General features: G+C 44.0%; 1 protein-coding gene across 5 annotated transcripts in view; it reads right to left on the bottom strand.

The window, feature by feature from the left end:
* Window positions 1-12,022, bottom strand: part of ASPSCR1 (ASPSCR1 tether for SLC2A4, UBX domain containing) — a 58,154-nt gene that overhangs the window by 27,710 nt on the left and 18,422 nt on the right. For all 5 annotated transcript variants that reach the window (XM_064522943.1, XM_064522945.1, XM_064522946.1 and 2 more), the window contains 4 exons: window positions 10,845-10,902; window positions 9,911-9,984; window positions 8,742-9,180; window positions 181-320 (listed from right to left, as the gene is read on the bottom strand). In XM_064522943.1, coding sequence (XP_064379013.1) covers window positions 181-320; window positions 8,742-9,180; window positions 9,911-9,984; window positions 10,845-10,902 — 711 coding nt within the window. The remainder of the gene's footprint in view (window positions 1-180; window positions 321-8,741; window positions 9,181-9,910; window positions 9,985-10,844; window positions 10,903-12,022) is intronic.

The raw sequence follows: 12,022 nt of genomic DNA, 5'->3' as shown, positions 1-12,022 counted from the left end.
GCCCTTGTGCTCAGTTGGCATAAAAGGTAGAGATTTCCAGTTCTGGTCATTAATCCCACACCCATTAACTCATCTACAGCCCTTCCCCCAGAAATCACAGTCACCTATAGGAGTATAGCATGACTCTCCTCAACAAAAGGATATGGAGCATTCTCAGTTGCTGTCAGAAAGGAAACTTGCCTCTCGCTCTGCAGCTGCGCCAAACGTTTCCGTACGTCATCCACTGTGACTTCAAAAAACTCATCAGGAAGGTCTTCTGGGCCAGCAGGAAGCGGTTCTAGTAGGTCTAGATGACATACAAGTGGCTCTCGTTCTAAAAACTACAGAATAAAAGTGAGCTCAGGTTAGTCTTAAATGCACTCTTTTGCTAATGCTAGAAGGTTCTGGACAAAAAGCAGGACAGCATTTGCAAACTGAAATGCAATCACGTGGTATGGAATTTATCTCATTAAGAACAGACATAGACTATATAGAAGTTGTCAACATGGAAACTAGTCACTCTTTATAGTTGATGGAGCTTGGGGTGCAATTCCTCCCAAAAAGCAGTAGGAGCCTATATTCTGACAGATGAATCACACAGCTAATGGAGTTAGCTACTCTGAACTGTCTATACAGGAAGCCCAGGATAAAAAGCTCAGCAGTCATCTAACGTAAGGAGAGACGACTCCTTTCCAGGGAGTACCTGTGGGATCTCTTCACTTATATCACAAAGACATTTTGCAGTTGAACCATAACTCTAGCTAGTTAGAAGCTTGTTACAAGCACTCAGAAGTGACTCCTATCCCAAAGTCATCATCTACTTCTCTCTACCCTACTCCAAAGCTCTCAGTATATAAGCGTTTCCTTATCCTACAGGCAGCACACAACTAATACAGGTACTACTATATGTACAATAGCCTATAAACTGCCCTTTCAAGTTGTTCATCTGCCACGTACCCCTGGCTCTCATCACACCCTCTGTTCTCTTTGCTTCACATTATCTTACCACAGAACCAGCTGCAGTAGTTCCCAGCCAGGGCTGATTCCGTATCTTCTTACTTGAGAGCATTCTTCTTACTCTAGAGAGTAATCCTTTGGTTTGCTAAATTAATTTTTGGCCTGCTGAGTGCTTGGAACTGCCTTACTGTGGAGTTTCATTGTACATGTTTAAATTTTTTAACATGGCTTCTGGTATGTATCATCTCTCATCCAGTAAAGAAAGCTCCCTTGGACAGTGAAAACCTTTTTGTTTTGCCCTTATAAGCTACTTAGCACTCAAGTCAGCCTTAGCTGCAGGCGGAGTTCAGGAACCTCCTTGGAAGAATCCCATGGAATCCAGCCCTGGAGGGAAGAGGGGTCCAAGAGAGCTCCTTGATATTCAAGGATCTGCTCCAAGCTCAATAATGGCCATCCCAACAAGCAGTAAATCCAGCAAAGGCAGCATACAACAGGCGGAAACAGGGACAGGTGACCCAGGAGGAATATACAGACACTGTCCAAAAGTGCAGGGTTGGGGTTAGGAAAGCTAAAGACCATCTGGAGTTGAATCTGGCAAGGGACACGAAGGACAACAAGAAAGGCTTCTACAGGTACATAAGCAGCAAAAGAAAGGCTACGGAAAATGTAGGCTGGCTGCTAAATGGGGCAGTGACAGAAGACACAGAAAAGGCAGAGGTATTGAATGCCTTCTTTGCTTCAGTCTTTACTGGTAAGACCGGCCTGCAGGAATCCCAAGCTCCTGAGACCAAAGGGGAAGTCTGGAGCAAGGAAGACTTTCCCTTGGTGGAGACTATGTTAGGGAACACTTAAACTGGACATACACAAGTCCATGGAACCTAAGGAGGTCCCGTCCCCCACCAAGTGCTGAGGGAGCTGAGATGGCCGATTTCATTACAGCGCCATTGTTGATTATCTTTGAAAGTTCACAGTGATCATGAGAGGTTTTGAGGACAGGAAGAAAGCAAATGTCACCCCTATCCTCAAGAAGGGCAAGAAGGAGGGTCTGGGGAACCACAGGCCAGCCAGCCTCATCTCAGTCCCTAGGAAGGTGATGGAGCAGCTAATCCGGGAAACCATTTCCAGACACATGAAGGACAAGAAGGTGATCAGGAGTAGCCAACAAAGGGGAAATCGCATTTAACCAACCTGACAGCCTTCTACAACGAGATGACTGGCTTAGTGGATGAGGGGAGAGCAATGGATGTTGTTTATCTCAACTTTAGTAAGGGTTTTGACACCATCTCCCAAAACATCCTCACAGACAAGGTGATAAAGTATGGGCTAGATGAGTGGACAATGAGGTAGACTGAGGACTGGCTGAACTGCCGGGCTCAGAGGGTTGTGACCTGTGGTGTGAAGTCCAGCTAGAGGTCAGTCACTAGTGGTATCCCCCAGTGCTTGATACTGGGTCCAATACTGTTTAATCTCTTCGTTAATGACCTGGATGATGGGACTGAACGCACCCTCAGCAAGTCTGCAGATGATACAAAACTGGGGGGAGTGGCTGATACACCAGATAGTGGTGCTGCCATTCAGAGGGACCTCAGCAGGCTGGAGAAACGGGCAGAGAGGAACCTCATGAAGTTAGACGAAGGGAAGAGCCTCCCCTGCACTTGGGGAGGAATAACCCCATGCACCACCACAGGCTGGGGGTCAAAGCTACAAAAGAGCTTTGCAGAAAAAGACCTGGGGGTCCTGGTGGACAACGAGCTGAACATGAGCAAAGAATGCTCCCTCATGGCAAAGGCAGCCAATGGCATCCTGGGCTGCATTAGGAAGAATGCTGCCAGCAAGTCGAGGAACGTGATCCTTCCCCCTCTACTCAGCACTGGTGAGGCCGCATCTGGAGTGCTGTGTCCAATTCTAGGCTCCCCAGTACAAGACAGACATGGATCTTCTGGAGTGAGTCCAGCAAAGGGCCACAAAGATGATTAAGGAACTGGACCACCTTTCATACGAGGAGAGGCTGAGAGAGCTGGGACTGTTCAGCCTGGGGAAGAGAAGGCTCAGGGGGAACCTTATCAATATGTATAAATATCTGATGGGAGGACATAAAGCAAACCGAGACAGCCTCTTCTCAGTGGTGCCCAGTGACAGTTTGAAAGGCAATGGACACAAACTGAAACACAGGAAATTCTATCTAAACAAAAGAAAACACTTCATTGTGAGGGTGGTTGAACAAGGGAACAAGTTGCCCAGAGAGGTTGTGGAGTCTCCATCCTTGGAGATACTCAAAACCTGACTGGATATGGTCCTGGGCAACCTGTTCTAGCTGACTCTGCTTTGAGCAGGAAGATTGGACCAGATGCTCTCCAGAGGTCCCTTCCAACCTCAACTGTTCTGTGATTCAAAAGGAGGCAGCTGCTAGAAGAGAAGTTCCCTGTATATGTTAGCTGAAATAAAGGTACTTATTACATTTACTGGCATTACCCATTTCTTCTCTCATTCCCTCATATACCCCTTCCAATCCAAAGGAATGCTTGAGTGTCCTTCTCTCTCCTTTACATCCATTCTCCCTTCCCCCAGGCACAGGCCCCTTGGGAACAGGAGTCTCCCTCAATTGTCAGAAGAGACAACACAAATTACAAGGCAATGTTCACTCTATTTGTGGGCACTAAAGGGTAATTTGAGAAATTAAAAGAGCGAGGTTGTGTGGGTGGGACCCTTGGCTACTTTTAGAAAGTTGAGTGGAGTCAACTCTAACTAGAGGGTGAAGGAGCCTGATTGCAGCTTTCCCTGGGCTCAGGGGGGAAGAATGTCCAGAGCTGCAGAACTCCCTGAGCTGTGTGTGCAAAGAAGCGATCCTGAGCATGCAGAGCTACCCTCTGGGAAAGAGCCTCTTGCACAACAGCCCTAACTGCTGTGGGCAGCTGGTCTGACAGAGCAATGTCAGAGGCCAGAGAATCAGTCGGTCCTCCCCAATAATGTACTTCAATCTCCTCAAAGAGATTTAAATTTCATTTCACTCTGAACACACCTTTGTTGAATACCAAGCTACTGAAGACAGACTTCTTCCAGAGAAAAAGACTGAGCAGACATGCCCTACGGCATGTTGTGAAAGGTGCTGGAATACAATGGAGAGAATTCCAATGCCTGCATTAGCAAATCCTAAATTTATCATTTAATTACTGGCTCCAGCAAGCACTTCAGCTAATCATAACAGTAGCAGGATTCCACAGGAAAACAGTCAGTCACTGGCCAAACCAGGGTAGTGGCTAAAGACTTTAGCCAAGACATCAGAAATCACAGGATACTGGAAGGCAGCCATATAACCCAGTCGTAAGCATTCACCTCTCCTCCCCGCTGCCTGTTGACTGTCTGGGCTATTATATGTTAGAACTATTATACAAGTGTTGCTGTCCAGATGTCTCCATTCAGACAAATGGGTCTTCACTGCAAACTGGCAATCAGGAACTGCCCCCTCTAAAGCCGTTCTCCAGCCTATCAGAACTACGTAAGTGCTGTGAAACAACGCCTACTGCTTCCCAGACATAAATGCCCTGTTCTTGACATCCATCTTACATCCAGCCAAGATGTCTCTGTTTAATTCTCTGGTACATACCTGTGCTGGCCCTTTACAGGCACACAGCTACCCTCTGGCTTCTAAGTCTATACCTTTATGTCTCTCTTTCCCCAGCCAGCACTGAATGCTGAATATCTTAACTTCCAAACATATAGAACTAAAACACATTACTTAGCTACTACTTAAAAATGAAAAGCCATACTTTTCTGTACATAGGAAAGAGCAGCGGATCTGAGTATGTCTAACGGGATCACAAAAAAAGAAAAGAAGAAAAAAAAAGAGTAAGAATTCCCTAACATTAAATTTTCAGCTAAACCCCCAATAAGGGATTCAGAGCTCTAGAGAGAGCTGTAATGAGTGAGTTTATGGAACATAATCCAGGGGGTTTAAGCTTGTTTTTCAGAGTTTCTGCAACTCAATTCCAGAACTGCACCACAGGTTCTGATCTGAGAAGAGCAGCACAAGTTGTCTATACAGGCACTGCTTAGCTATCAAAAAGATGCAGTCATTTTGCCTCAGAGAATACAAAGCCTGACACATCACTGTACCTCTTCAGGCACATATTTCACACCTGGTGGAATCAACTGTGCTGCTCACCTTCTTTCAGGCATAAGGAACACTCTTGAGACAGAAGGAGGTATCCATTTCTGTTGTTCCACCAATTCTCTATTTCCCCAAAGTCCAGCAATCATCCTCTTGCTGTTTCTTTATCCACTGCCATTTACTCACTGAGGTATTCTGATAGGGCTTCTCCCAGTCTGAGCACTGTCAACACGGCCTTATTTTAACGTGTCACCAATGATCTTAAAGCACAGACAGAGTCCGAAAACCACCTTCCCACAGCAATTCACAAAAAGGAATCTGCTAGATGTACCATCTCTTTCCCAGTCCACTTCACAGCTGGTATTTTCTGCAATTGTGCAAAGATAAGTATCGCTATTAACACTAAGTGGCCGCAATAAGGTAGTTCCTATCTTCCATTATATAACTCGGGAGAAAAGAAAGCTATACATCTTTCAGGAGCCAAAGACACTGCATTATGGTGTGTCACCTTCCCAAAATATCAATTCTTCAAAGTCTCTACTTCTACCAAAGTTGAGATGTTAAGCACTTCTCACCAGCAGGCTGAAGCCATCTATTCACAGCAATGTCTTCTAGGCAGTCTATGTAATTCCAGTCCAAACAATAAAGCCAGGTGTCAGGAAGAATGCAATTCACTCTAAGGTCACTACTGCCGCTCTCTGTAAGCAGGTAAGTTGAGAAAAACCTGTCTTTATCTTTTAGCAAAGTAGTGGCCCACTGTGCTTTCCACAGCAGTAAGCTCTCCCTGGAGACCCACCTCCTCCCCACCACCTCAGGGAGCTCTGATCTCCTGGGGAATCTGGTGTAAAGTTACCTTCTAATAATTAGTGTTCTGACATCAAAGTCAGCATGCAGCTGTCTGTAAACCATCTTCAGCCCAAGAAACGAACGGACGCCGGCACAGATTTTATCCAGTCTCTCTCTTCAATTCCAAAAACCACACACAGGCAAGGCATTAATGGGAAGATTCTTTTAGAAAAATGGACCTTTGATGTTTAAAAATAATTTGTTTTGTTTTGGGTTTTTTCCTCAGGACTGAAGAGGGACAAAAAGCAGATGCCATGTGGCTAGCCCTGCTCTTATGTTGCTGCTGAGAGTGAGAAGAGTGGAGGATGGCAGGAATGGAGGAGGGAACAAAATGTAATCAATCAGCAGCAAAAGCACCAGAGATCAAAGGGCTTGAAAGCAGCAGTCAAAAATCACATGCTGTTTAACACAAGGGCAAAACCCCCTCAACAGAATCTGCAGCTGCTTCCAAAGTTGCTCTCAAACTGGAAGGGGGGCTGGCTCCAGAAGTGCCTCTAGGTGGTCTGAACCGGACTGCAATCCTGAGAAAGACGCTGGATCCTAAGAGTCCCTAGGCCACCACTGTTCAGCTCTATGCTCATCAGCACAGCTTCGCATACAGCTATAGCCAGTAAAACGATGAAAGCAGTTCAGGAGAAGTGAAGACAACAGGACTGCTGAAGAGCAACACCAAGCCCTCTCACTCTTCTTTCCTTCCTCTTCAGACACAATTGAGCTCCCCCTTTCCAAATCCCTCATAGATGAGAACATGACTGAAGTGAGCAACACATTAGGCTGGACACATTGCCCAGTCTACTGCTTAGCTCACTCTATACTCAGAGTCTTTTCCCAAAGTTTAGAAAACATTGATTAGATGGACCCCAATGTGTCTCAAACATACTCAAATATTCACCACTGGGTTGGCAAGGCCTCTTTCTGCTATATTTGTAACTGCTCCAGAGTCCTTCCAAGGTCTGGCTTCTGTTCCTAAACAATTCAGAAATCCACCAAGAACCAACCGCAGCCACAGAGAAGTCAACCAAGGTAGAGTCGCTGCATCTGTGTGAGAGCATACACACATCCTTGTTAAGTTCCTACTGGATCAAGCTCCCTTTGAACCTCAGACATCCTCTCTTCCTACTTACGGCTCTCCATTGTTTAATCCCTTGGCTGGATCAGAACCAAAGTGAAGCAAAGAACTCCCAACTGTGGGAGGTATTAAACAGCGGGAAACAATGAAGGAGATCTCTCAGCATTAAAGCCAGCCCTAGTGATGATGTGTGCAGTGAGTGAGGGGGCAAGGAAAAAAGTTGATCCTGGAGAATCTGGGACATAAAATCTCTGACAAACAGTAATGTGTCTACATTAAGTTATGAATTCAATGTCTCTTGTACTTCATTTTAGGTTACTTGCCAGACATATCCCACCTTGCTCAAAGCACTGAATTTCATATAGCTGCCTTGCAGAAAGCATGCTTGGTAGCATTCAAAGACCATCCTCTGCTGGCATCACAGCACTATAGAGCCATCAGTTCTGTTATTTCTGTGTGGGCTAAACCATCTTTAATTCAGAGATATCAACAAAGCTGGTGAATGTAGAGCTTCTCTTTCTGGGAGCAGGATTAAAGGGAGGTAGACTTTATTTAAAGAGTAAGGTATTTAGAATAGGACAGAAAACACTTTTAGATGCAAGCCAAAATAGAGAGGGAAGAGACAGAAGATTTCTGCATAATCTGCAATGCTAAGAAAATTCAGACTCAGAGAGGGGACAGGATTAGACTGAAGGGAAGAGAAGAGGTTCAGACCTCTTTTTGCAAAGACCTAACTCTCTGGTACTTGGCAAGAGTGATGCAACTGTAGCTGAAAAATTCCTTTTCTATATCTGTACCCCTTGTATTCTACCACACTGTCTCCAAAAGAATTAAACTAGAAGTCAAAGCGAAGACAGCCAGAAGAAACTCTGAGGAAGTAAATGTTAACTAGTCATCAGCATGGGACACTGTTTTTAGGACAGCTCGAATATGGAGTTCTGTGTTCCATAGAAAGGCTCAGACAAGAAATCTGAGCACGCTCTGCAGCCTCAGAGTTAGAAACTGTGACCATCATCTGCTCAGATCCTGCTGTCTTAGAAGTATGTGGTAGGCATGAGATCAAGTTGCAACAAACCTGTTAAGACCACTTCTGCTCCTAGGACATAATCTTACATCCAGCTAGAAAGGCTTTCTCTTTCTGTACGTAGAACTCTACCAAGCCTTTATCTCCTAGATCATGCAGAAAGTCAGTCAGTCACAAAAAGCAGTAACCATGTTCAGAGTATTAGAAAACCCAAGTCTAGCCAAATTCTGTTCATCTTTAGCAAAACTACACAGTAAATAGCAGTTAGATAAAGCTAAGCACCCAGGTGACAAAGGGGGCATTTGGTAATGAAATTTAGCTCTGCATGGAATCTGAGGCACAGAAATTGAGGCTCTTCTGGATTGCACTTTTAAGGTAGTTGTGTTGCCTCCAGCTGAACCATTCAAAGATACCTCAAGTTTCAAAGCTTTGCTTGCCTCTGGACAGCATGCGAATTCTTAAATTTCCACCCCTCATCTTTTCTATAGTAAGCAGTCTAAAATGCAATACTTTCTTACTGAACTCATCAGAACTGTATGTACCTAACCCTACATCAGAAACCAAAGTTAAGCACAGAACTCCCCCAACTGTAGGAGGTATTAAACAGCGGGAAACAATGAAGGAAACTGTATGTACCTAACCCTAAATTACAGGGCGGGGGGAGATCTTAAATGCTGAAACATCTTTCTCTTCTTAGGCGCTCAGCCTAGGGCAAGGCAGGATGAAAAAACTCTCACTGCAAATAAATTTTCCCTTACCTGCTCTTGCTCCTTTAGCAGTTCTTGGCTGTTCTTAGACTTCTTTGGCTTAGAAGGGCCTCCAGGGCTGGAGGAAGATATTGGCAGCTTTGAAGATGGCATGTCTAATCCAGGAGATGCTGCAGCCACAGGAGAGTCCCCCAGACGCTGTCCGTCTCCAGAAAAAGGGACAAATGGGGCAGACTCGTGCTCTGAGGGAGCCCGCAGCTCCTCCAAGCTGGCATGGGATTCTCCAATGAAGTCTTGCTTGTTTGTGCAGCTGTGTACAGACAAGGCCACATCACTGCGGTCCAAGTCCTCTGGGAATGTGTGTGTTTGAGTAAGGGGCACATCTACTGCTTCTTCAGTGGAGCCTGCCCTCACTGTCAGCTCATTACATTGGGCCATGGCATCCACAGCCTTCTCCTGACCAGACGGACTGCATTTCTTCATGACAACCCTTAAAGCAGATACAAAAAGGAATAAAATCAAGATCATTTATCCTAAGAACACTGCCCTCCCCTTTCCCAACATGGCCATGAAACAAAGGAGACAGCTGGACTCAAATATACCCCTAAATTCAATCTGCTTCTTCCAGTCATTCACAAAGAACAAGTTCTAGTTGCTCTGAAGTTTCTGAAGGGGAGGAAAAGGACAGGAACTATCCTCTCCACAGGAGACAAATTGCCTTCCAAGAAGAAACAGCAGTCAGCTGTAAAGCACACATTCTAATCACCCTCACCTCCTGTATATATTGCAAAGAACTCACTAGAAGATCACAGAAAGGCTGTCATTGTCCCCCACCTCACCCTCCCAACCAGTCAGCAAGAGGCACTGCAGGGATTGAGAATTTAATGCCTGAAATTCAAAGCAGGCAAGAATGAAGTGGTAGATTCTGTTCTCTCAGTCAGAGAGACTAACTTTGAATTGTCTGTTTCACTCGCAGGAAAGAAAACAAACTAAACAAGCCCCTTTAATCTGCGTACGACTGGTCAGTGCCAGCATCTGCAGCTGTGGGAAGCACATCTGGGCAGCAGTCTCAGATAAACAGGCAAATACAATAATTACTGAATGTCGCGATGTTTGTCTTTTTGAACTTCAATGCATTTTTGGGTACTTCAAACAAAACATTCACCACTAGAGTAAAAAGTAAAAGAAAAATAAAGTGCCCAAACTTTGCTCCTCCCAACCTGATGATGGCACTGCCCCCAGTCAGGCCAAGTGACTTCAGTGTCGTCTTCCCTAGGGCATCTTTTCCTGGTATCTGCAACAAAAACAGAGGAAACACTTCATGACAACTGCCTACCTAAGAGAGCAGTTAAAGAGCTCTTTCTAGAAAGAAGCTTGCATCAAAACAAGCACCACGCAACATCAGAAAGAGCTCACAGGTACTCCTCCTGCACTTGGAAACGAGACTTGAATCCGTTTGTATCCACCTGTACTGCTTTACCATTTCACTACTTAGTAAAAGATTCTGATGGAAAACGACCCACACATATTTCCATTCCATATGTACATCCAAGTATGATCCAAGCTCAGCAAAAGATTATTTCTATATTAGAAGTTAAATTACAGGCAACATTTCTGAGCTGAAAGACAACTGATTTCATTATATACACCTCCCATCTGCTCGTCACGACCTGTTCCAGAATAAAGATGACCTGTCCGCAGAGGTCAGTGGGAAGTGAAAGGGACGCTAGGGAGAGCAAATTCCATAATATGCACATACAAAATATTAAAAACATTAATAGCAAAAGATCAAAACACAGAGAAAAGCAAATATTTATTAAAATGAAACCACTGTTTTGACTCTGGAGCTTTAAAAGAAGTTGGAAAGAAAAACACAAACAGGTCATTGAGCTCATTTTATGGGCCCAGAGGTCTAAACGGCCCAGGGTTGCGTTCCAAGAGAGCTTTTTTCCATACAGACATGTCAAGCTTTGAAAAGACCAAAGTTTTTCTATTTCCCCTCTCAAGAAAGTTCAGAAGAAACATTTTCCAGGTTGGAAAATGAAGCCGAATGCTGAGTGTTGGTGGTTTTTGTTGTTGGTTTTTTTTTTTCTTTTTTTTTGATGAGGGGGAACAGAAGGAGAAGAGACAGCTAAGAAGAGCTGGGTGACTTACCTCATCTCGCATGTAAATACAGACTGGGGAGAATTCACCATGCTGTTCCATAAACTCCCTGCAATAAAAAGCAAAATAACCTGCAGCATCTGTAGAGCAATCTATCCCCTCTAAAACCACTGTAAAGAAATAGTAAAAAGTGAAATTAGCTGGTTACACTCTCCGCCCTGTTTCTCCAGCAACAATCCTTAGACAGTTCACAAAATCAATATTGGACATTAGGTAGAGAATTTGCTCCAACACATCCAGTGTTCCTTAAACACAGCCTCTGAAAAAAGTCCAAAAACAAAGGAGAAAATTCTTCAAGTCAAATTCTGAAATAAGCTGATCTTACTAGATAAATTTGAGAACATCATTGTTACTGTGCCTCAGTACTCGATGTCTAACATGACATAATACTACTTGATTTTTTTAACCTTTTATCTAAGTTAATTAGGTTTATTACAGTTTAGACTATATTTTCTTTGGGCAAAGGCCAGTTTCTTTCTATGTATACAGAGCACCTAATAGAATGAAGTACTGCTCTAAAGCAGAAAATCTGAGGACAAGGAATTTGCCTGTTTTAGTAACAAACTGATTAAAGAAAGAAAGAAAGAAAACAGCAAATCCTTTTAGATTATGGAGACCAGGGACAAAACAAAGCCAAAGAAAAGGCTGCTGCAGGAGACAGTGAAGAAAAAGCTGCAGCTAAGAATTTCAGTGAGGTAGGACACATATCAGTAATGATGCGAGCTGATGACAGGCCATCTGCAGAGGAAGACTTAAAAAGTGAAGGATTCATAGCATAGGGAAGGGGGGAAAATGGCTTGGAACTACAAAGAAAAATCTTTAAAATATGCTACTCTTCCTATTTTTCTCAAGATACCCAATTCTGAAGCACTGAAGAAACTTTATCACATATTCACCTGATCAAACAGAGAAGATGGACAGGAAAAAGACAATCACTGTGTCACCGCAGGTCTCAGTTCTCATCTGTTCAAGATTATTCACTCGTTCAGTAGTGCCCACTCTACGCAGAGCCACATGTGTTCCCGCACCCCCCACACACACACTGTGAGGGCATATATGGGAAAGCAGTACAGGCTTATTTTCATTTTCCTCAATAATTCCTCAATATTTCCTCAATATTTCCTCAATATCAGAGAGCAGTTATTCTATATCAACTTGGAGTTAAAAAA

This window comes from Dromaius novaehollandiae, chromosome 18 (genome assembly GCF_036370855.1).
Source record: "Dromaius novaehollandiae isolate bDroNov1 chromosome 18, bDroNov1.hap1, whole genome shotgun sequence".
NCBI lineage: Eukaryota > Metazoa > Chordata > Aves > Casuariiformes > Dromaiidae > Dromaius > Dromaius novaehollandiae.
Note: the sequence above shows the minus strand (reverse complement) of the source record. Positions and strands in the feature narration are given on the sequence as shown.